Raw genomic sequence first — 24,605 nt, 5'->3', positions numbered from 1 at the left:
TTTCCTCGGGATGCATCAACACTTAGGCAGGGGGAAAAAAAAAATAAAACAAGTTTATTTTGAACCGCGTTTCACACCTAGAAATCCTGGCAGGAGATTTTGGGAGCGGAGGGTCAGGGCTGGCAGAGCCCCTGCCCGGGGGTTTCACCCTTTCCGCTTTCATTTTCCTTTTTTCCTTCCCCGGGCGCTTCCTGAAAGGTGACACCGGCTCCGAGAGGCGGCCTGGGGACACCCGATACCCATTTCTGTCCTGGGAGCACTTAGTGGTGTACGGAACGAGCTGGGCGTTGTGGTTATTGTTTGGACGTTTTCTCTCGCGTTTGGTGGTGGGTTTTTTTTGGTTTTTCTGGGGTTTTTTTTAGGGTTTTTTGGGGTTTTTTTTGGGGGGGGGTTGAATTTTTTTTGTTTTTTGTTTTGTTTTGGTTTTGGTTTTGGCTGTTTGTTTGTTTTGGGGGTTTTGTTGGTGTTTTTGTTTGGTTTGGTTGTTTGTTTTGAGGGGGTTTGTTTGGTTGGTTTTTGGGGTTTTTTTGTTTGGTTGGTTTGGGTTTTTTTTGGTTTTTTTTTGGGGGGGGGGGTTGGCTTTTTTTGGTGGGGTTTTTTTTGGTGGTTTGTTTTTTTGTTTTTTTTTTTTTTTTCATTGAAAAATTCAATGTTCAAACTTGCGAACCTCCCAGCCGTCGTGGCCTGCCTTGTGGCTTCCTGTGGCTGCAGAACCATCTCCTCTCAGCGCTCTGCTCCCCGTGCAAGGCATCACCTCCCTCCCTCCCTCCCTTCCTCCTCCTCCTCCTCCTCCTCTCTCCCCCCGCTCCACGCAGATCTCGTTTAGAAAAACCCCATTTCGGGGATGGTTTCGCGGTCTGTTTTCCCCCTTTCGCCTGGAAATGGCTTTCAGATGTTTCCCCCCCGCGCCCGCATCTCGCAAAGCCGCGGCGTCGCCGTGACAACCGAGTGACATCTCCGCCGCCTCCTCCCCCCGAGCACGCCCACAGCGGCTCCGCTCGGCCCGGCCCGCACAGATGGGACCATGAGAGCCCTTCCCCGCCGCCTCCCGGCCTTTGTGCTCGGGAGGGAGAGGAGGGAGAGCAGCGAGAGGCGGCGCCGCGGCCCCTGAGCCCCCCGGGACCATGCTGGCCTGCCTGGCCCGGGGCAGCGTGCTGGACATCCTGCAGGAGGGATTCAGCGAGGTAAAGCCGCGGCCCCCGGCTGCCCCGGGAGGAAGGCACGGCGGGGCAGTGCGGAATCGGGGGGCAGAAATGGGGGGAAACAGCGAGATTGATCAGCGGGGAGCGGGAGGTGGTGAGGAGTTTGTGGCTGGTTCTACGGGAGGGGTCGGAGCTCTTCTCGCTGCTCTGCTGCTGTCCCGGGAAATAGCACAAACTCTGGGGTTACAGTAAATAACACAAACTGTAGGGTCCCGGGAAATAACACAAACTGTGGGGTCTCGGTAAATAACACAAACTGTGGGGTTACGGTAAATAACACAAACTGTGGGGTCCCGATAAATTGTACAAACTGTGGGGTCCGGGAAATAACACAAACTGTGGGGTTACAGTAAATAACACAAACTGTGGGGTTACGGTAAATAACACAAACTGCGGGGTCCCGATAAATTGTACAAACTGTGGGGTCCGGGAAATAACACAAACTGTGGGGTTACAGTAAATAACACAAACTGTGGGGTCCCGGGAAATAACACAAATTGTGGGGTCCTGGAAATAACAGAAACTCTGGGGTCTCAGTAAATAACACAAACTGTAGGGTCCCGGTAAATTGTACAGATTGTGGGGTTCTGGTGAATAACACAAATTGTGGGGTCGCTGTAAATGACACAAACTGTGGGGTCCCAGGAAATTGTACAAACTGTGGGGTCCCAGTGAATAACACAAACTGTGGGGTCTCGGTAAATAACACAAACTGTGGGTTCCTTGTAAATAACACAAACTGTAGGGTCCTGGAGATAACAGAAACTGTGGGGTCCCGGTAAATTGTACAAACCGTGGGGTCCCAGTGAATAGCACAAACTGTGGGGTCCCATAAATAACACAAACTGTGGGGCAGCGTTTGTTGTGTAAAATCCACTCCTCTGCTGAGGGATGTGTGCTGGGGGCTGGAAGTCTCATTTATGGACTCACATTGCTTGGGAGAGGCAGCCAAAGAGCTGCTTTGGGGTTTTTCCCCCCGTCTTTTTCTGTAAAATGAATCCTCGGGGGACTGAAATGCAACTTGGTAGGGAAAATGTAATTTTTAAAGTGTTTTTATTCGCCTATTTTGCTAGGAAGGTAATGAATTGTAAAATAAGGACATGCACAAGAAACTGCAGAGATGGGGATCCCGCAGCTGTGGGGGGACAGCAGTGGGACCTCCCTCTTTGGGGGGCACAAAAATGAGTTTTGTTGGGTATTTATGGATATTTATAATGCCCGGGCAGCCCGTGCTGGGGCTGAAAAGGAAGAAAAACTGAGTGGGGATTTGCTGGAAGCCCAGAGCTGCTGCTATTTTCTCTCTCACTTTTAGGGGATTTTTATCCTTTCCTAAAGCACAGAACTGAATTCTGTTTGGTGTTGGGTGACTCCTCAGCCGTGCCGTGCCTGTTATGCACAGAAAATGAAAAATGAACCCTGGACACCCCTGCTGGGCTTCCCGAATCCGGGAAAACCAAACTGGGGGTGAAACCTGAGCCTGGCCCGGCTCCTGGGGCTGGAATGGCTCCGTTCCTCCTCCTCCTCCTCCTCCTCCTCCTCCTCCTCCTCCTCCTCCTCCTCCTCACAGTGTCAGCTCATTTTTAGCCAGCCAAGGTCTGGGTTTAGATCGAGCAGTACTTCCTGTCCTTGGGGGCAGCACATCCTCCCCAGGCACAATTAGTAACTTATTTATTAATAATTTAATCAATGATGGGAGTGAACCCCAGCGATGCTCAGCGTCTGGCCCTGGCTGGTTTTACCTCAGCTGTGGAAGAAACTTCCCTCTGCCACCAGAAAAAAGAGATTATGGGGATCTCTGCCTCCTCACACGCCCCAACAAAAGTAAAACTGAAATGGGTTTAGCAAAGGGAGGACCTGGGATTTGCCAAGGCTCTGGGAATGAGAGAGGAGCTCCCACTCCATCCTTGCTGTGATCACCAGCTCTGAGTCCTGCCCGTCTCCGTTGGCCCGTTTGGGTGTTTATTTACACAGAAATTAACGTGGAATTGTGTCGCCATGCCTGGTGCTATTTACACAGAAATTAAGGTGGAATTGTGTCCCCATGCCTGGTGCTATTTACATTAAAATTAACGTAGAATTGTGTCCCCATGCTGGTGCTGTTTACATTTACATTAACGTGGAATTGTGTCCCCATGCTAGTGCTATTTACATTTACATTAACGTGGAATTGTGTCCCCATGCCTGGTGCTATTTACACAGAAATTAAGGTGGAATTGTGTCCCCATGCCTGGTGCTATTTACATTTACATTAACGTGGAATTGTGTCCCCATGCTGGTGCTGTTTACATTTACATTAACGCGGAATTGTGTCCCGATGCCTGGTGCTGACCAGACCCAGCACAGCCAAGAGCCTCGGGGAGGTTCCTTTGTCCCTTTTTCTCCTTTTCCCCCTCCCTCTCCATCCCCTGTGACCGAGGGCTCCTCAGCAGCCCAATTATCCCTAATTAGTGCTGGAGCAGCATTGTCCTTCTGCACTGCTGCTTTCTCCACCATGTGAGGAATCCCGTCCTGCTCCAGGCACCCCGAAATTGCTGAATTGTCACTTCAGGCCCGTTTATTTCCCTTTTTCCCCTTCCTTTCAGAGCCAGGGCCCTGGTGGATGCTGTCACCTGCAGACATCTGAGGCCAGGATGGTTTTGTTTGATGTTGAGATGCAGCAAAGTCTCCCCTGGGCATTAAAGCCCCTCATTAATGGCCTGCCCTGCCTTGAAGGTGTTTCCCTGCTGTTTGTGGGGATTTCTGCGGCTCCCAGGCAGATAAATAATTCAATCCCACAGCTGGATGGGGCCCCGGGGATGTGTGGCTGCTAAAAGCAGGAGTTTATAATGAAAGGGAACCACAGAGAGGGGGCTCATCTGCTCTGACTGTGTCCATGTGGCCCCAGCCTGTTCCCTTTCCTCGGGGAAATGCAGTTTATTTATGTGCTGACACTTCTGCCAGCTCTTGCAAACAGATGGGGCACAGAGAAACGTGTCACAAGCGGGCCTGGCAGCTCCAGGCTGCATTTGAACAACACCACACCTTGTCTTTTTCGAGCTGGAGGATCATTTCCTGTGGCAAACTTCATTATGTGCCTGCCCGTGTGCAGTGAGTCATTTAAAATAACTATTTTCTTCCCCCCCTCCCCGAGATTATGCTGAACAAACAATCCATTCCAGAGAGGCCAGGGAGGCTGGCAGGGGTTGTGGGGCAAGCAGGGCAGGCTGAAATGCAGGTTTTGGGGGAATCTCCCCCATTTCTGGGCTGCAGGGAGCTGCAGGGCTGTCCTGCCCCTCACCAGCTGTTCCATGGGGCATTTCCCCTGGTTCTCAGCCCAGTGGGTGATTCCTGCATTTCCCAACCCCTCTCCTTCACCCTGCCTGGGTGGAGGTGCCATCCTGCCTGTGAGCTGTGATTCCTCACCCTGGGCAATACCCTGGCGGTGATTTGGGTTCGTTTCTCTGTTTGGGGTCATTTTCTGGCTCTGGTTCCCTTGGGACAAGGTCCTGATCTGTGACTCCTCACCCTGGAAAATGTCCTGGGGGGGATTTGGGTTCATTTCTCTCTTTGGAGTCATTTTCTGGCTTTGCTGCCCTCGGGGCAGGGTCCTGATCTGTGACTCCTTGCCCTGGGATGATTTGGGTTCGTTTCTCTGTTTGGGGTCATTTCCTGGCTCTGTTCCCCTTGGGGCAAGGCCCTGATCTGTGACTCCTTGTCCTGGGCAATGCCATGGGGTGATTTTGGTTCATTCCTCAATTTGGGGTCATTTTCTGGCTCTGTTCCCCTTGGGGCAAGGTCCTGATCTGTGACTCCTCACCCTGGGGATGATTTGGGTTCGTTTCTCCGTTTGGAGTCATTTTCTGGGGTGGGACCCCTCTACTGCCCTCGGGGCACGGTCCTGATCTGTCACCAAGAGGTCTCAGCTGGGTGATGTCAGCACAAGGAGCTGGCACTCACCCTCTCCTGCCCCAGCGCTATTTATAGGATTAATAGGATTCACCATGGAGAGCTGGTTTGACTTCTGGCTCCCTCATCCTGCTCAGCCCCAGGGCTCTCTCAGGGGCACTGAATCCCACCCCAAGCTCCGGAGGTGCTGGTTCATCACCCCAGCTCTGCTTTGGGGTGAGCCTGGCAGCGTTTCACACCTTCCCCGCCCTGCTAAAGCCTGGGGGAGGCAGCAGGGGCTGAGCCTTTGCAGGGTGTCTGGGCTGCCCTGCAACCCCTGCAGAAAACACAGCTGGGGCTCCCCACAGCTGCATGTACCCCCAGATGTGCTCTGTTATCGGTTTCCCCCCAAACCCTGGTGCCTGGCCTGCAGTGGGACTCCTCAGCAAGATTTTGCTGCTCTATGGGATTAGGGTGGAGCAGTTGGGATCAGTCCCTGCCTTGGTGGCTAAGCCAGGCTGTCCCTTGGCAGGGTGTCCTCACAGAGCATTTGCACAGGAGCACTCCCGCATTTCTGCTTTTCAAACCATTTTCTTCCAGGAGCAGGAAGATTATTGCTTTTTGGGTGGAAAGAGGAAAAAGGGGATGGCACACGGGAGACATGAGGGAATCCAAAATTTCTGTGTCCTGAATGTGCCTTTAGGGCTCTCACTCTGGGCCAGGGAGCCTCTCCGGGTGTCCTTCCAATCTGCAAAGTTTCTGCTTGCAGATTTTGGAGTCCTGAGGAGCTGAGGGTCCCCTCAGAGCTGCCTGGGGATGAGGATGGTGCTGAAGGAGGAACAATGCTCCTTTTCCCCCCCAGAGCACCAGGGGATGTGTCAGTGCTTGGAACTGCCAGCTCAGGGTGAATCATGTGCTCCGAAGTCCTCCGTGCACTCAAAGCTCAGCTCTTTGCCAGTCTTTTTGCCTTTATTTTTCGCCTGTAGCTGGCACAGAAGCTCTGCCTGGGTGGCAAAAGGGCCTCAGGTACCTGCTGAGCATCATGTGAGAGGTGCTGCTCCCTCAGGATCTTACGTTTGCATTATTAAGCCCTTTCACTCAAAATGAAACTCAAAATTAAGCTCAGAATTAATGAAATGCCAGGATTTAGGCACAGGTGGGAATGACTTCATCCTGGGTGGCTCTGGAATGGGCCATGGCAGCTTTTGGCTTTACAAGAAGTGAAAATCAAAGGGGCTGAAATAATTTAGGGAGTTTGGGTGGAATTTGTTCTTGCTGCTTACACTTAAGCTCCTCCTGTTAATGGGTAAAGAAAGAACTCAGGAAAAGGTGGAAAACTCTGCAGTCAGAAATTCCATGTCCTGCTGGAGGGCTGGGCACTCTGGGAATCAACACCTGCTTTAAATTATTACAGGTTTTATGAAGGAGAACTCCTGTGGGCGCTGTTGGTCATTCTGGCCTCACTGTGGTCATGACTGGGTGGTTTTCACTGTTGGATGCATCTGAACACATTAAAAAACCTGAATCACGTTCAAACATCAGTTTTGAGAGGGGAAAAAAAATCTTTTTCTGCCTTTGAGAGCAGAGGGAATAATTTTCTTTGCTTGGGAGTTTGTGCTTTCTGCTTCCACAAAGGCCTCCTTGAAAAGCAACAAAAAATTAATCAGCAAACTGGAGGAAGGCTGGGTGGACAATTACAGTCCCCATCTAATTAAGGTAATGTCAGAAAGCTTAGAAATCATTCAGGGCCTCAACCTGATGCAATTAGGCTGCTGCAGACCTTTGGCTCAGGGCTCTGTGGGGAGGAACAGGGAATTCTTTTCATCCTGGGCTCTTCTTGCTGCCCTCAGCAGCTCTGGGGCTTGGGCAGTGGCCACAACTGTGCCACAGAGGGAAATGGTGTGAAGAGCCCCAAAAACCTCATCCTAGAGGATGATTGAGCCCCAAAAATCTCATTCTAGAGGATGATTGAGCCCCAAAAATCTCATCCTAGCAGGATGATCCCCTAAATCAAACAGGAATGATGGATTCCAGCTCAGCAAAGCAGTGCGCAAAGGGAAATCAGTGTAAACAGCCCCAAAAACTTCATCCTAGAGGATGATTGAACCCCAAAAACCTCATTCTAGCAGGATAATCCCCTAAATCAAACAGTGAGGATGGATTCCAGCTCATTAAAGCAGTGCACAAAGGGAAATGGGTGTAAAGAACCTCAAAAATCTCATCCTAGCAGGATGGTTCCCTAAATCAAACAGGAATGATGGATTCCAGCTGATCAAAGCAATGCACAAAGAAAAATCAATGTAAAGAGCCCCAAAACCCTCATCCTAGAGGATGATCTCCTAAATCAAACAGTAAGGATGGATTCCAGCTGATCAAAGCAGTGCACAAAGGGAAATCAGTATAAAGAACCCCAAAAATCTCATCCTAGAGGATTGAGCCCCAAAACTCTCATCCTAGCAGGATGATTCTCTAAATCCAGTGGTAAGGATGGATTCCAGCTCATCAAATCAATGCAGAGAAGGGATCTGGTTCCAGAACAGAAGGAAACAGAGTCCCAGGATCTACTGGAAGGTGGCAGCGAGCAGGGCCTCCTTGCTAGAAAAATGATTTTGTCCATTTGTTCAACACCAAAAAGTGCCATATTTTGATCCCAGAGAGGTAAAAATTAACTTCATATATCCCAACCTGTAATTTACCCATGGAATTCTGTTGGGATGTCCTGTAGTCCCCGAGACCTGGGTTTAAAAACCTCCTGCCCTGCAAAGTGTTCCAGAGTAAGGCAAAAACACCAAAGAAGCTCCAGCTCCCTTCAGGTACAGCTGCTGCTCTTCCCCATGGCAAGTACAGGTAAAAGGGGCTTTTTTTGGAACACAAAGCTGTGTTAATGTAAACAGGATTAAGCTTAGCTCCACCATAATCCTGAATAATGTGTGTTCTGTGGAGCACACCCCACACCAGGCTGCTTTTCCTGTGAAAAATTCTGGGTTTGGAAGAAATGTTGGTGAGAAGCTGAGTAGTGAAGGATTTTGGGCCTTCCAGCTTCAAAAGTTGCCCTTGGGGTTTCTGCTGAGCTCGGGGGCTTTGTCCCTTCATGCATTTCACAGTACTTGGCTTTTTTTAGGTCACTTAACTTTTATTTCTGATAAATTTCCTTGGGAGGTTCAGTCACATGCTCCCCTCAGCTGCCAGCACTGACAGCTCCTCTCTGGATTTCTGAGTTCTGCAGCAATCCAGGGCTCTTGCTGAAGTCCCTCAGCCTGCCAGGATTTTGGGTACAAACTTAGGAAACGCTCTTCAGTCCAACTGTCTGAACGTCTGCAGGAAAATCTGATGTTTAATGGAAAGAACCCAAAACCAACCAAGGGAGTCTGTAAATGAGGTGTAAGTCTGCAGAATTACAGCAGCCATGGGAGTGAAACGACTCTGTCCTGGTGCCATCCCAATTCCATTGCCTCAGAAGCCTCCTTTAAATGCTCATTGTTTAAAATGTAACTGCTCTGGGATGGCTTTTTTATTTTTTACTAATAATAACAGTGACAACCTCCTCCTTCTTTTAAGAGACTAAAATCTTGCCAAAAATTCTTTTTTTTGTGAATGCACGAGGAATGTTCTGAGAGGAGGAACAGAAAACAAACTGCTTGGTGAAAGGGATTTTCCTCTAAATGAGGCAGAAGTGGAAGAGCCACAGAGACTCCTCCAAAAAGTGCAGATTTTCTGCAAGCAGGGAGGAGCTGTGTCCTTGGGGAATCAGTGCCAGTCCCTGAAATGATTAGAAAGATACAAAATAAAAACTTGTGGAGTGTAGGAGTGTCAGGGGTAGGAGGGTCAGGATGGATGGAGATGAGAGATCTCTGAAGCCAGAGCTTGGAATTTGTGGGTTATTGCAAAGGGCCAAGTGCAGGGCCCTGCTGGGAGCTGCCAGCCACAGCTCAGAGCAGGCCCCAAAGAGGGCAGGAGAGTGGTAAAGAGAGTGGTAAAGAGAGAATGAGAGAGTAAAAGAGAGGATCAGAGGGCGAGGTTCCCGTTACAATACAATAAATCTTCTTCTGGTCTTGGAATTTGGGGTTTATTGCAAAGGGCCTGGGTACAGGGGCCTGCTCTGCAGGAATGAGAGAAGAGAGAGGGAGAGAGGATGAGAGGGTAAGAGAGCGAGGTTCCCATTACAACACCATAAATCTTCTTCTGTGCTGAATATTGTAATTCTCACTGACCAATCTAGTACAAGATACAAATCCTGCAGCATTTACACACAGCCTATAAGAATCATTACATCACCAGCCTGTGTTACATTTTACACAAGCTCTTTCCTCACCAAGCCTTGCAAAGCAAGGCCAAGCCTTTCTCAGAGCCCCAGAACCTCTGTGTCCCCCTCATTCAGGGCTCTGAAAACCACTTGCTTGCCATTATCTCTCATTTGTTTGTGTACAAACTTTATATTTAACCTTGTAAGGAGAGTTAAGCCACATTACATCACCATCCTGTGTTACATTTTAAACCCTAAAAACTCCTCTTTGGGCCCCTTCTGCCAAGCTGTAGGGTCTGCTCTGACCCTTGGGCCTGTCTGCAAGCAGAGGGTGTTGTTCCATCAAAAGGGGATTACCTTCAGTGGCCACACCATTGTTTTCCAGTTGTTCAGTAACTGAGGGATCTCAAAGCTTGCTTTCATTTCAATCTCACTTACAGTTTCTATATTCTCAAAATCTTTTGCCAGACAATCATATTTATAAATATTTCCTGTTCCATCTCGCCCAGCAGTGGGGCTGGGCATTGCTGCCACCTCAGCAGGAGAAGCTGCAGAGCCCCTGCCCAGGCCAGGCCAGCTCTGCTCCAGCAAAGATGGATCAGATCTGACATTTCTGCTCCCTTTTGTGCCAGAGCCCCCAGGGCAGCCCCTTGGAGCCCCCCAGGCCGTGCTGAGTGAGCAGAGCTGCCTCCCACAGCTCCAGGCGCCTTCCTGAGCCAGCCACCAGTGATCCGAGCTGGATTTCCTCTGTCAGGATCATTCAGAGCCGGGCTGTGACCAGACTGTGACTTTGATGGGCTCTAAAAGCATCAGCCCTGCTGAGATCATATGGGATGGGGGCTTAAAAGCTGCTGCATGGGCACAGTCATGGGGAGCTTAGTGAAAAGGGAGCTAATCCCATCAGTGGATGGGTTTGTTCACCCTCCATGTGCCGCTGCACCCTGCCCAGGGGATGGCAGCCTCGGCAGCAGCCCTGCAAGGGTTACAGGGAGGGCTGCAAAGGGAAAGGCACTGGCATCTGCTCGTGGCCTTGGGGTCATTTGTGCCACATGGGTCCTCAGGGTGACCAGGAACCTGACTTTGGGTTTCCCTGGTCCAAATTTGAGTTTCCCTGGTCTGAATTTGAGTTTCCCTGGTCTGAATTTGAGTTTTCCTGTTCTGAATTTGAGTTTCCCTGGTCCAAATTTGAGTTTTCCTGCTCTGAGTTTGAGCTGTCCTGGTCCAAATTTGAGTTTCCCTGGTCTGAATTTGAGTTTCCCTGCTCTGAGTTTGAGTTTCCTTGGTCTGAATTTGTGTTTCCCTGGTCTGAATTTGTGTTTCCCTGCTCTGAGTTTGAGTTTCCCTGCTCTGAGTCTGAGTTTCCCTGCTCTGAATTTGAGTTTCCCTGCTCTGAATTTGAGTTTCCTTGGTCTGAGTTTCTCTGGTCTGAATTTGAGTTTCCCTGCTCTGAATTTGTGTTTCTGTGCTCTGAGTTTGAGTTTCCTCGGTCTGAATTTGTGTTTCCCTGCTCTGAGTTTGAGTTTCCTTGGTCTGAATTTGAGTTTCCCTGCTCTCTCCCACCCACAGCATCCCTCCTGAGCTGCTGCCCAGCCCCTGTTCCTGGCTCCCAGGCCCCAAGGCAGCCTCCCTGCATGCAGGAATAGAAACTGGGCCACTGGAAATGCTGAGGCGGCTCCCGGGCTGTGGAGGGGCTGTACAGGAGTTCCAAAGGAGCCACGCTGGGAATGGTACAGGGGGAGGCTCTTGTCTCTCCAGGAATCCTCCCCTGCTTGTCCTGGAGCTGTTAAATGAGCAGACAATCGCTAAATTGTTAAATTGTTAAATAATCAGGGTTCCCTGCCCCTGCACGCTGGGTTCCTGCTCTGGGAATGAGCAAACCCCCAAAGTGAGGGGATGACAGCGCTGGTGTGGCTCCAGTGCAGCTGAAATGCAAAACTCCGTGAGTTCAGCTCCAATTTAGATGAAATACAAAGCTCTGGGGGTCAGCTCCAATGCAGATGGTGAGAAACGAACCGTATTTATCTCACAGACGAAATGCAGAGCTCTGGGGTCAGCTCCAGTGCAGTTGAAATGCAAAGATCTGAGAGTTCAGCTCCAATTTAGATAAAATGCAGAGCTCTGGGGTCAGCTCCAATTTAGATGCAATGCAAAGCTCTGGGGTCAGCCCCAATGCAGATGGGGTCAGCTCCAATGCAGTTGAAATGAAAAGCTCTGGGGTCAGCTCCAATTTAGATAAAATGCAAAGCTCTGGGGTCAGCCCCAATGCCACAGATGCAATGCAAAGCTCTGGGGTCAGCCCCAATGCAGATGGGGTCAGCTCCAATGCAGTTGAAATGAAAAGCTCTGGGGTCAGCTCCAATTTAGATAAAATGCAAAGCTCTGGGGTCAGCCCCAATGCCACAGATGCAATGCAAAGCTCTGGGGTCAGCCCCAATGCAGACGAAATGCAAAACTCTGGGGTCAGCCCCAATGGCACAGGTGAAATGCAAAGCTCTGGGGTCAGCCCCAATGCAGACGAAATGCAAAACTCTGGGGTCAGCCCCAATGGCACAGGTGAAATGCAAAACTCTGGGGTCAGCCCCAATGGCACAGGTGAAATGCAGAGCTCTGTGGTCAGCTCCAGTGCAGCTGAAATGCAAAGCTCTGGGAGTTCAGCTCCAATTTAAATAAAATGCAAAGCGCTGGGGTGAGCCCCAATGCAGTTGAAATGCAAAGCTCTGTGATCAGCTCCAATGCAGATGCAATACAGAGCTCTGGGCTCAGCCCCAGTTTAGATGCAATGCAGAGCTCTGGGGTCAGCTCCAATGCAGATGCAATGCAGAGCTCTGGGCTCAGCCCCAGTTTAGATGCAATGCAGAGCTCTGGGCTCAGCCCCAGTTTAGATGCAATGCAGAGCTCTGGGGTCAGCCCCAGTTTTAGATGCAATGCAGAGCTCTGGGGTCAGCTCCAATGCAGATGCAATGCAGAGCTCTGGGCTCAGCCCCAGTTTAGATGCAATGCAGAGCTCTGGGGTCAGCTCCAATGCAGATGCAATGCAAAGCTCTGGGCTCAGCCCCAGTTTAGATGCAATGCAGAGCTCTGGGGTCAGCCCCAGTTTTAGATGCAATGCAGAGCTCTGGGGTCAGCTCCAATGCAGATGCAATACAGAGCTCTGGGCTCAGCCCCAGTTTAGATGCAATGCAGAGCTCTGGGCTCAGCTGTGCCAGCCCAGCACCCCTGTCCTGCTCTCTCCTCGCACCCTGAGCTGCCCCAGCAGGCAGGGCTGGCAGCCAGGCTCTGGGGTGACCCCTCTGCTCTGTGCTCCCCAGGGCAGGGGCTGAGATCTCTGAAACCCAGAGAGAAAAGCGAAATCCCTGCAATGCAAACGTTCTGGTTTCTGTTTCAGCAACAGCTGCAGGCCTATGTGGCCTGGGTGAATTCCCAGCTGAAGAAGAAGCCGGGGGTGAGGCCAGTGCAAGACCTGAGGCAGGACCTGCGGAATGGGGTCACCCTTGCCCTGCTCATCGAGATTGTAGGTCAGTGCTGCCATCTGGCCCTGCTTATCCCCCTCAGCTCTGGCTCTGGCCTGCAGGGGCTGCCCTGGCTCTGGCATCTGTCGGGCAGATGTTGCTGGGGGTGGCAGAGCTGGCTGGGAAGGAAAACAATCACAAATCAGATCACAAATGCAGTTTTATTAGAGCCCTTATGGCTCAGAGGCAGTTGGAGCAGATGGGCAAGGCTGGCAGGGGCACTGGGAGCTCCCACAGGGAGTTAGGGGTGGTTTTTGGGAAGAGTGACCTGTGTGCTGATGGCATTGGGCAGGGGGACAGGGAATGGGGCTGCAGTGAGTTCATTGTGCTCACTGCTCCTTCCTGCTCACCCCCAGCCCCTGCCCCAGTGGGGGACGGCTCTCCAAACTCCCCCCAGGTGGGTCTGTCCCATTTGGCACCAGCTGAGCCCTTCCCATGGAGCTCAGTCCTTTGGGAAGAGGCAGCTCCAGCGTGGGTCCCTCAGGGAGCCACAAATCCTGCCAGAATCCAGCCCCAAAACCTTGTCATCATCCCAACACAGCCCCAAACCCAGTGACTGCTGGGGCTGGTTCCTGTTAAACTGGACCAGTCACTCCTGGTGCTGGTCCCTGTTAAGCTGGACCAGTCAGTCCTGGTGCTGGTTCTTGTTGAGCTGGACCACTCCTGGTACTGGTTCCTGTTAAACTGGACCAGTCACTCCTGGTGCTGGTTCCTGTTAAACTGGACCAGTCACTCCTGGTGCTGGTTCCTGTTGAGCAGCACCACCAGCCCCATGCAGCACCAGCCATGAGACCAGAGCAGTGCCAGCGATTCCCCTGGCAGTGCCCAGAGCTTCAGCTCTCCTCTTATAAAGCTTTTTCTCTCCCTCCAGCTGGTGAGAAGCTGAGTGGCATCGAGCCCAACCCCAGCAGCCAGCAGGAGATGAGGGAAAATGTGGAGAGAGTCTTGCAGTTCGTGGCATCCAGAAAGATCCGCATGCACCAGACGTCAGCTAAAGGTGTGTGGCCCTTGGGGGGATTTCTGCTGCTGAAATTCTGTTTCTGGCTTTGTTTTCTATCTTATGAGTGAATTCATGTGTCAGTTTGTGGGGCAGTTGGAAGTTTTCTCCCCCTCTGGTTTAGTGACATTTTTGGGTTGAAAGATGGGGAATGCAGAGAAAAAAAAAAAGTGACTTTTTTCCTGCTACTGAGCACTCAGAAGCCCAGTCAATGGTGTAATGAAAAATACAAGCCTGGAATCCTTCACCAAAAGGACACATAAACCTGCTAGAGTGAAAGGAGACGTGGAAAAAATATTTGTGGTTCACTGGAAGCCGTGGGCTGGAAACAGAGAGGAGACACAACACACAATCACATGTCTGTGGCGTGGCTTAGTCGGGACTTTGAGCAGCTCTGACTGAATTGTTTTGGGAAATCTTGGTCTGGGAGAGTGGCTGATCTTTGCCATGACATCAGTGTGCTGGAAAACACTCGTGTGATCTCACTGAATGTGATTCATTTACATTTGCAGGGTGCTGCAAACAGCTGATGGCACAGGATGCCACCACTGGAGAGATGCATTGCTGTTTGCCTTTAGTGTTTTAAAAAAGAGAATTCTCTGCCAAGAAAGTCAGTGGCAATCCTCAGTAACTGCTGTGCTCCTCAGTGAGCACTCAGTAATTACATGTCCAGTAATTAACTGCTGGAAATGGCCATGAAGGGAGGCTCAGGGCTGTGCTGTGGAGGTGGCAGCACTTTGCAGTGCCCTGCACCACCAGGGCTGAGCTGTGGCCCCTAAATGACAGCACTGGTGTGGCTCCAATGCAGCTGAAATGCAGAGCTGTGGGGTCAGCCCCAATGCCACAGATGAAATTCAAAGCTCTGGGGTCAGCTCCAATGCAGAGGAAATGCAGAGCTCTGGGGTCAGCCCCAATGCCATAGATGAAATGCAAAGCTCTGGAGTCAGCTCCAGTGCAGATGAAATGCAAAGCTCTGGAGTCAGCTCCAATGCCACAGAGGAAATGCAAAGCTCTGGGGTCAGCTCCAATGCAACTGAAATGCAAAGCTCTGGGGTCAGCTCCAATGCACATGGGTTCAGCTCCAGTGCAGATGCAACGCAAAGCTCTGGGGTCAGCCTCAATGCCATAGATGAAATGCAAAGCTCTGGAGTCAGCCCCAATGCCACAGATGAAATGCAGAGCTCTGGGGTCAGCTGTGGCAGCTCAGGCCTCCTGTCCTGCTCCTCCTCCCACCCTGAGCTGCCCCAGCTGCCTTTCCCTGTCTCCATTTCTCCTGCAGCACCCGCAGCTCTGCCAGCACCCCCGTTAACCACCCAACCATTTGCGTTTCGCAGATATCGTCGAGGGCAACTTGAAATCCACCATGAGGCTGATCCTGGCCTTGGCTGCTCACTTCAAGCCGGGCTCTGGCAGGGCTGGCAGCGCCGGCTGGGGGGGCAGGGGCTGGGCAGCCCCCCCGGGCCGGCCCCGGCCGCGCTCGGCCGCCGCGGTGGCGCAGGGCGCGGCGGCCGCGCTGGCCGACGTCCGGCAGGACGTCCAGCACTCCGGCCGGGACCTGCTCAGGCACAGGCACAGGTGAGGCTGCTCTGGGGATCTCTGCTGCTCACAGCTGAGGCAGAGGGGAAGTTTTCCAGGGTGGAAATCTGTTTTGGTTTAGGTGGAATGTGCGTCTTTAAGTGTGTGGCTGTGACAGTGGTCACAGGGGTCTTCAGGTGAGGGGAGAGACGAGGATGTTGGCTGTATGTTCAGAATGATTTACTATTTTATGATATATACATTACATTATAACTATACTAAAAAGAATAGAAGGAAAGGTTTTCTCTCAGAAGGCTAGCTAAGGATAGAATAGAAAAGAATGATAACAAAGGCAGCTGGCTCGACAGAGAGCGAGAGCCAGCTCTGCCATGACTGGTCACGAAATCCAAACATCCACAAGAGACCAATCACAGATTCACCTGTTGCATTCCACAGCAGCAGATAACCATTGTTTACATTTTGTTCCTGAGGCTTCCCAGCTTCTCAGAAGAGAAAAAATCCCAAGAAAGGATTTTTAGTGAAAAGATGTCTGGGACGTAGCTTGCGGTGTATTCTGGCTGCAAAAGCCCAGGCTCAGAGAAACTGCTTCGGTGAAGGACAGAGATAAGGGAGAGAGAGACAGAAAGTGATAGAGAGAGACAGAGACTGCTGTGAGAGCAGGTACCCCTGACCTAGGAATTCCTTCTGATGAAGAAGAACTAGCAGCAAATGTCACACAAAATTCGTAAAAATGAATATGTATGAACCAATTGTGAAATTGTATGCAACATGATGAACAAGATGAACCAAACTCCACAACTCCAAAAGTTGTGGAGTTTTGTTCATCTCTGCAAAACACAGTGACCCCCAGATGTGTTAGAAATTCTCTTTTCCCAGCCCAGCAGTTGAAAAAGGAGTCAGAACTCTTCAGTTCTCATTCTCCAGGTTGTTTATTGTTCCTTGTCTATAAAATTCTTTTGCTGACCTGCCCAGGTCTGTCTGGCAGGTTGGGTTGAAGCACTCTGGTGTTATCTTTTATACTAAAAACTACCTGTACAATATTTACCATAACTTCCCAATAGCTATCACCTATGTTGGACAGTGAGCTTCTACTCTAAACCAATCCAAAAGTGCCACCATCACAGCAGAAGATGGAGGCCAAGAAGGAGAAGGACAGGATACACCCAGATTCCTCCATCTTGGGACCTCGAGCCCCCATTCTAAAACCCCCAAAAATCTATTTTTCACTCTGTGACAAACTAACTATTATTCTACTTAAACTCTCTTGACTTGTAATTCTCCATATAAGGTTGGTAATTGTTTTTTCCAAGGGCTCAATCAAAGGCACAGGGGGCTGGGGCTCTGTGCCAGGGTCTCTGAGCCCCCCGAGCAGGGGCTGGAGCCCTCCAGGGCAGCCAGAGGAATTTCCTGGGTTCCAACACCTGGGAAGGTGCTTTGAGCTGTTTTATTTTCCAGCATCAGCTTCATTCCATGGTTATGACAATGGGAAGATGCCACCAGCTCACATCCCAGGCAGCAGACAAAAAACTTAATGTTACAACTCACTTTATAAGTTTTTTGACCAATCACACAAAGCAAAAGCACATTGACAGTAGTTCCATCCAACCACCATAAGCACAGGTACCTTTGGTTAAACAATGCTTGCTTATTTCAAATACAATACCTGCTTGTAAGCCTTAAAACACAACACACAGAGCTCCATTATTAAGCTTAGAACTCCCTAATATCTCACTTTAGATAAACTTTTCTGTAGCTTAGGGAGTTATTCTAGCCAAGTGTTAATACACAGACCATTGTTCTATTTGTCCTTACTTTCTACTTCTCACATAATTTTTCTTCTGACCAATCGCATGGTACTGCTCAGCTCCAATCACAGTTCTGCTGTCTCTGAGGCCTTTTGCAGCTTTCCCAAACGCCTCTGATTTTAAGGACTCCCACATAAATGTATCTTTGCCACTTCTCCAGGTGGCTGCTGAATCCTGGGGTGCTGAAAATCCACACACACACAGGGAATAATGCTGAAAATCCCATTTTCCCCTTGCCAAAGGTGCTGTGGGGGTGACAATAACAATAATAGCAGTGACATTTAGCTGGGAGCCAGGTGCTGGGGCTGTGCAGGGTTTCATTTACACAGCTGAAGGTCATTCCCCATTTGATACTGGCTCGAGGGAGCACCCATGAAACAGCCTGGAAAGGAGGCTGAGATGGTAACTGTGGTTGGAAAATGAAATGTTAAAGGTTTCCCTTGCAGTTCTTCAGGAAAGCCAGTCCTTGTGATGTCTCCTTGCATTCTCAGAACTTTTGTAGTTTTATAGTCACAGAATTAGGGATGAGTTTAAAACAACAAGGCCTGTTTGCCTGTTTTCCCTTAACACCAAGAAGATGGGGATCCCTGATGGGAAAATTGGCATTTTTCTGGCTCTCTCCTCCCTCCTTTTTTTGGAGAGACAAGATTTCCAGCAGCACCCAGGTGAGGCTCCCCTCATTTTGTGCCTGTCACCCCCAGGAGCAGCAGCGTGGACGAGGAGATTGAGAATCCCTGCTGGAGCGTGCGGGCGCTGGTGCAGCAGTACGAGGGGCAGCAGCACGTGCCCCTGGAGCCCCACCCTGCCAGGTGAGCAATTTTACTGCCAAAGTGTCTCCTCTCCAAAATGTCACCCTGCCAGGTCAGCAGTTTCATTGCCAAAGCGTCTCCTCTCTGAGATGTCACCCCGCCAGGTGAGGAAATTAGGAATTTTACAAATAAAATGTCTCCGAGATGTCACCCTATCAGGTGAGGAATTTAGGAATTTTATAGCCAAAATGTCTCCGAGATGTCACCCTGCCAGGTGAGGAATTTAGGAATTTTATTGCTGAAGTGTCTCTTCTCCAAGATGTCACTCTGCCAGGTGAGGAATTTAGCAATTTCATTGCCAAGGTGTCTCCTCTCCGAGATGTCACCCTGTCAGGTGAGGAAATTAGGAATTTTATTGCCAAGGTGTCTCCTGTGCCTGACATTGCCTATAGTGCCTGTTCTCCTCACCAAAATCCACTCAGTTCTGATGGAAAAGGGCATCCCTGGCTGTTTCTGGAGGGTGAAAGCTCAGGAATCAATGTGAAGCAGTTTTCTGTGAGAAAATGCAGCCAAAAAGGGCTTTTGAAGGAAAATTGCTCCAGTGAGGGAGCTGATCCAGCATGGAGAGCTCTGTAGTAAAGGGAAGCCGCTCCCTTTGCCCCCAGAGAACCAGAAACCACTCGGAAGAGCCAGAGCTGAGTTACTGAACAACTGCACTCCCTCTGGAAATGGAGCTGTGCTCCAGTGCATCTCATCTGGAGCAGATTCCAGGGCAGGGCTGCTCGTGGGGAGCTGCAGCTCTTTGCCTCAGAGCCTCCCACTGCCCCTGGAAGCCCCAGCTCTGATTTTCCGTGTCCTTCCCTGCCTGGGCTGTTCCCCGAGTGCCTCCTCCCGTTTGTGAGGGAGTGAGGAGCTCATTTGCCAAGGACAGATTGCCGCTGACAGCCTCTCAGCAGGCACGACGTTCCCCCAGCGTTTCTCAGGCCAATTTTTACACTCCACAGCACCGATAATTCTCCGTGTACCTGGAAATTAAGGTTGCTTTGCCCAACAGAGGAGAAAAACACAAGAGTTTGTGCTTATCCCCCGATTGCGCTGCGTGTCATTGAGGGCGTGTTTATAAATAGACTTTTGGAGGAGCGTGGGGCTCCCGGGGAGGCAGTGCTGGAGCGGTGCCTCCACATGATGTCAGCAGTGTGCTTTGGAGGCCAGCCTGCCAGGGGGGATGTAAAAATCTGCTCTTGGCAGCAGCATTGCATGGATAATGCCACAGGAGCTTGGCTCTTGAGCAGGGAGCTCAGGAGTGCCACATGCTGCTGCCCGCTCCCATCCCTCCCTTCAAGGGAGATGCAATATTTGATGTATTCTCCTGCCCCATCAGGTGGCTGCTGTTCCCTTATATTTTAATTTTTTAAATATTTTTTATTCTTTTATTCTTTTATTATTATTATTTATTGTTTTTATTCTTTTATTCTTTCATTATTATTTATTTTTATTATTTTATTATTTTTATTATTCTTATTTTATTTTTTTTTTCTTTTATTTTTATTATTTATTTTTATTATTTTATTCTTTTAGTATTATTTATTTTTAGTATTTTTATTATTTTTTTATTATTATTGCCCTTATTTTCGTGGTAAGCAAAAATCTCTCCGCACATCCTGCGTTTCTATTTTATTTTTCCCCACAATGTCACGGATTCTCTGGTGATATTATTGCTGATAGGGCAGAACACAGCGAGAATCTTCCCAAAATGATCAAAACCTGGGAGAGTTCTTCCCCTGCAGCTGCTGGGGGTGTCTGTGCTGGCACGATTCTGCACGATGGAACCGAGATGCTTTGAGATGCTTTCCCTTTCCTCGCAGGGAGGAATGGGCTTGGCTCGGTTTGGAGAACAGGCCGGGAGGAACGAGATGCATTTTTAAATGGTGACAGACGTTGCTGAGTGCAGGGACCCCTCCTCCTGCCAGCTGAGGTGTCCCAGGGCAGCATCCCCGGCTCTGAGCCCTCCCGATTGCCAGGGAGGGCAGCGCAGGCTGCCGAAATGATTCATGGAGAAATCTGCCCAAAATCAGCTGATCCCCAGGCTGCCGAGCCCCTCACCCATCCCTCTCCGTTTCCCCTCCCCTTCCAGCAGCATTCCCTCCCCCACCGCCGAGCCAGGCATCTCGGAGAAAGGCTGTGCCTGCACAGCCCGAGTGACAGCAGCAGGGACGGGGACGAGGACAGGGACAGGGACAGGGACAGGGAGCCGTGCCTGGGCTGGGAGAGCCTGGGCACAGCCTGCATCCCCCTAAAGCCGGGGAGAGCAGCCTGAGCACAGCCTGCATCCCTCTGGAAATGGGGAGAGCCTGGGCACAGCCTGCATCCCCCTAAAGCCAGGGAGAGCAGCCTGAGCACAGCCTGCATCCCTCTGGAAGCTGAGAGCATCCTCAGCAAAGCCTGCATCCCTCTGGAAACCTGGGAGAGCCTGGGCACAGCCTGCATCCCTCTGGAAGCTGAGGGCATCCTCAGCAAAGCCTGCATCCCTCTGGAACCTGGGAGAGCATCCTGAGCACAGCTCACATCCCTCTGGAAACCTGGGAGAGCCTGGGCACAGCCTGCATCCCTCTGGAAGCTGAGGGCATCCTGAGCAGAGCCCACATCCCTCTGGAACCTGGGAGAGCATCCTGAGCAGCGCCTGCATCCCTCTGGAAACTGAGAGAGCCTGGGCAGAGCCTGCATCCCTCTGGAACCTGGGAGAGCAGCCTAAGCACAGCCTGCATCCCTCTGGAAGCTGAGAGCAGCCTGAGCACAGCCTGCATCCCTCTGGAAGCCGGGGAGATCAGCTTGAGCACAGCCTGCATCCCTCTGGAAGCTGAGAGCAGCCTGAGCACATCCCGCATCCCTCTGGAAGCTGAGAGCAGCCTGAGCACAGCCTGAACCCTCTGGAAGCTGTGAGAGCAGCCTGAGCACATCCCGCATCCCTCTGGAAGCTGAGAGCAGCCTGAGCACATCCCGCATCCCTCTGGAAGCTGTGAGAGCAGCCTGAGCACATCCCGCATCCCTCTGGAAGCTGAGAGCAGCCTGAGCACATCCCGCATCCCTCTGGAAGCTGAGAGCAGCCTGAGCACAGCCTGAACCCTCTGGAAGCTGAGAGCAGCCTGAGCACAGCCTGAACCCTCTGGAAGCTGAGAGCAGCCTGAGCACATCCCGCATCCCCCTAAAGCCGGGGGAGCATCCCGAGCCCATCCCGCACCCCCCGGCAGCGCGCGGACCCCGCACCGGCCGCAGCTCCTTCTTTCCCTCCCTCCTCGGATGCTCGGCAGCGCAAGGAGGGCGGGATGGGATGAGAAACACCCCCGGCAAGCCCGGAGCCTTGTGATGAAAACAAGCGGCTGTGCAGCGGAGCAAAATGCAGCAGCAGCAGCGGGAGGCGAATAACGAGCGAGGGAAAGCAGCGGGAGCCGCGGGCAGGCTGCACAATTCCCCCCCGGCTCCCGAACCCAGCCCGTTCCTGCAGTTGCCTCTCGGCCGGAGGAGCCCCTGAGCCGGTTTTGTGTGTGTGTGTTCGTGTGTTGTTCCTGCCGGGAATCTCCTCGGCGCTCGGGCTCGCAGAATTTGCCCCGGAGTTTGGCAGGAGCTGAGCCCCGGGCGGTGGAGAAGGGAAGGAGGAATGAGCAGAGCCGGGATCCTGCGGATTCTGTGAGGCCACAGCTTCACGTGGGATCATGGGAGGGAAGCAGGTCAAATGGTGAGCGAATGTGTGCATCGTGATGGGTGTTTGTTAGAATCCGGGGCATCCAGGGGCTCGTTGTTCTGAAGCTGGGCTGTGCTGGAGGATCGGGGGCTCTGGGGAGGCAGGATGTGGGTTAAGGAACCAAGTGGTGGAAGGAATAAAGTGGAGCAGTTTGCATCATAAATCTCTCTTGGAAAGCTTTCATTTCCCAGCCCTGGTTCCTGCATGCTTGAATAGGGAATTGTTGTGCACTTTTAAAGGCGTTGCATCAGAGGCTGTTTCACTCTCTGATGGCTCAGATTGATACAGAACCTGGGCAAGTGTTTGCAGCATTAATTGGGTGATGCAGAAAGCAGTCTGACCTGTGCTGCTGCTTCAGCTGCCTCTGGCCCTGTTTGGGCACTGTTTGCAGTGTTTGGGAGGAGGTTGTGGATGCTGGCTGAGCCCAGGGGCCTTTGGAAATAGAAAAACCGCCTGGAAATGGTCTGGGGATGTGGGAATACCTCAGGAAATGTAAAGCTGTCTGTGCTGGGGGGACCTATCCCCACTTGTGATGCCTTTTCTCGGCATTGGGCTGTGGATCCCGTGTTGGGAGAAGCGGATGTGGAATGTTATTTCCAGGCTTGTTTTTCACCCTGCTCATCCTTTTCCCTTCCCCTGTTTCACCACCTTCTCTCCCATCTGTGCCTGGTGGTGTTTTTCTGGGACAGTTTCTGCATGGATGAGGACCAGCAGTGCCTCGGGGTGAGGGCAGGTTCAGAGCATCAGCTGGGAGCAGGAGGGAGGGAGGGAATTCTGAGATCTGTTCCTAGAAAGAAGTGAAATCCCTCCTGGAGCTGCTGGCCATGTCAGACCAGCTGGGCTTCCTGCTGGCGTCTGTGTGGTGTGAAAGTCCCATCCTTTCTTCTGGCCCTTGTTACGTAATGCAATCCCAGCAGAACTGCCAAATCAAGTCATAAACAGCATTTTTAAAAACCCCATAATTTTATGCCATGCCCCCATTCAGGAATAAGAAGGAGCAGGGGCTGGTTTGATATTAAATTGATATTAAATTTGATATTAAAAATATGTCTAATGAGGGACTGCTGTGATGGATTTGGAATTCCTGGAGGTAAATCCTGGAGCAAAGCCAGGAGTCCTTTAAGCATCAGGGACACACCTGAAAGGACTGGCACTGTCCCTGTGGGACATTTCTATTGGACATTGATTATTCTTTCACTTTAACTCAGGATGAGTCTGGGCCACAAAAATCTGGCCTCAGGTCTGTAATTTGAATGAGGAGAGGCTGTCCTGGCCGTGGGAGTGGGGCAGGCAGGAGCAGCAAGTCATTTCCATCTCTATTGCAGGGCTTGGCCCATTCTGTGGGAGCTGTGGGAGACGAGCAGCAGTGCTGGGAAGATGCAGGGAGGGAGCTGCTGAAGCCTCTTATTTTTCTAAACCTATTATATTATTTCCACACTGTTTTTTTTTTTTTTGTTCCCTGCCCTTTGCTTCTGTGTTGGGGGAGAATGAAAAATTAACTCCTGCTCGCACTTGCAAGGATTAATCCCTGCGACTTTCGGGGTACATTGAATGGGTCAGTGAGCTTCAGCCACCTTTTGATGTTGTCTGGGAGATGCACTCAGGAAGAATTCCTGAGAAAAAGATTGCTTGAACTTCCCAGTCAGCTGAGATGGCTCCTGTGAAAATATGTGGGCACTTCCAAGAAGTTTTAATCGAAGAACACGAGTGAGTGGAATCTGACTCTCAAATATATTGGGATTTAAAGTTGGAAAGATTAATCTGAAAGCTCTGGAGCAAGAGATGAAGCCAGGATGGATTTTTGTCCAGCATAAGGCTGGCAGTAAATGACTCCTCAGTGTAGTCCTACCCCAGTGTGAGAGTCTGAATTCAAGAAATTACATGTCCAGGCTGGGTTGTTGAAGGTTCCTCTGGGATGCAGATAATTCTTAGATAAAAGTGAATATGGAGAAATGCTTGTTCAAAATTCGTGTTGATTACCATAATCTCCAGCATCTAAAAGAGCTGTTCCTGCCTTGCTCTGCAGCCTGACCTCACCCAGCCCTGTGCACAGTGCAAAGAGTGAATCCACTGTAGCCCCCTCCGAGGAGAAGGAGAGGCTGGTGATCCTCCAGGCTGAAGAAACGGAGCCTAAACCAGGTAAAACCTTGGCATTGTTCTCTGTGACAAACTGGAAACGCTCCCCAGGGGCTGCAGTGGGTCAGTGCTGCCTCCAGGGTGTCCCTGGGCACCGAGGGATGCTCTGCAAAGCCCCCAGTGCTTCTCCCCCTCTGTCACCGTCCCCAGTGCTGAGCGTGGAGATCTCCTGAGTGCAGTTATAGATGAACTGTGTGTAGGACAGCCGGGATGGCCTCGGGAATGAGGCAGGGATCCTGGGGCAGCTGAGCTGTCCCCCTTGGCTCCGGCAGAGCAGCAGGGCCCCCGGGGCTGCCTGCAGCACACCCAGCCCCTCTCTCCTGCAGAAGAGGCCGAGGCTCACTTCCAGCCCGAGTGGCAGCCGGGGAGCTCTGGGTCCTACCTGGAGAGCTCATGGGAGGAGCAGCTCCTGGAGCAGCAGGACCACCTGGAAAAGGAAATGGAGGAGGCAAAGAAGATGATTTCGGGTCTGCAGGTGAGAGATTTCTCTTCTCAGAGAGTGCTCCCTCCCAGGGTCACCCAGCCCTGCGTCAGTCAGTCTGTCAGCTTGGATGAGCCTTCACTTTTGGCACGTTCTCCCCACAATTCATTTCTGGGGTCTTTCCCTCACTCCCCTCCCTGCCCCTCAGCCCGGTGTGTGTCTGGTGTGCCTGGGGAACAGAGCCCCTTGATCCATATGGTGAAGGCACTGAACTCTCTCAGAACATCCCTTTCTGTTTGTGCTGGGAACCACAGTGGCTTTGAATTGTAAATATTTATGTGGCAGTAAACAAAGCAGAGATTGTGTGAGGAGCACAGGCAGCTGGGCGGGCACTTTCCCCAGGG

The 24,605-nt window shown here is 51.2% G+C and overlaps 1 protein-coding gene and 1 long non-coding RNA gene across 4 annotated transcripts in view; one reads left to right on the top strand and one right to left on the bottom strand.

The window, feature by feature from the left end:
- Window positions 1–24,605, top strand: part of DIXDC1 (DIX domain containing 1) — a 33,909-nt gene that overhangs the window by 1,942 nt on the left and 7,362 nt on the right. The window contains exons 1-7 of one of the 3 annotated variants that reach the window (XM_054291492.1): window positions 1,004–1,184; window positions 12,695–12,824; window positions 13,690–13,815; window positions 15,150–15,390; window positions 17,858–17,965; window positions 23,671–23,783; window positions 24,107–24,255. In XM_054291492.1, coding sequence (XP_054147467.1) covers window positions 1,125–1,184; window positions 12,695–12,824; window positions 13,690–13,815; window positions 15,150–15,390; window positions 17,858–17,965; window positions 23,671–23,783; window positions 24,107–24,255 — 927 coding nt within the window. In that variant the 5' untranslated portion in view covers window positions 1,004–1,124. Of the gene's footprint in view, window positions 1–1,003; window positions 1,185–12,694; window positions 12,825–13,689; window positions 13,816–15,149; window positions 15,391–17,857; window positions 17,966–21,070; window positions 21,639–23,670; window positions 23,784–24,106; window positions 24,256–24,605 lie in introns of those variants that run through there. The other 2 variants (XM_054291493.1, XM_054291494.1) reach the window with 2 other exon arrangements.
- LOC128947263 (uncharacterized) lies at window positions 20,140–21,019 on the bottom strand. Its single transcript, XR_008484039.1, has 3 exons — window positions 20,562–21,019; window positions 20,366–20,522; window positions 20,140–20,325 (listed from the first exon to the last, which is right to left on the bottom strand). It is a non-coding gene; the product is annotated as an uncharacterized LOC128947263 (long non-coding RNA).

This window comes from Melozone crissalis, unplaced genomic scaffold, assembly GCF_028551555.1.
Source record: "Melozone crissalis strain CALT ecotype California unplaced genomic scaffold, PUWL_Pcris_2 ptg000092l_1, whole genome shotgun sequence".
NCBI lineage: Eukaryota > Metazoa > Chordata > Aves > Passeriformes > Passerellidae > Melozone > Melozone crissalis.
This window is presented reverse-complemented; position numbering and strand designations above follow the sequence as displayed.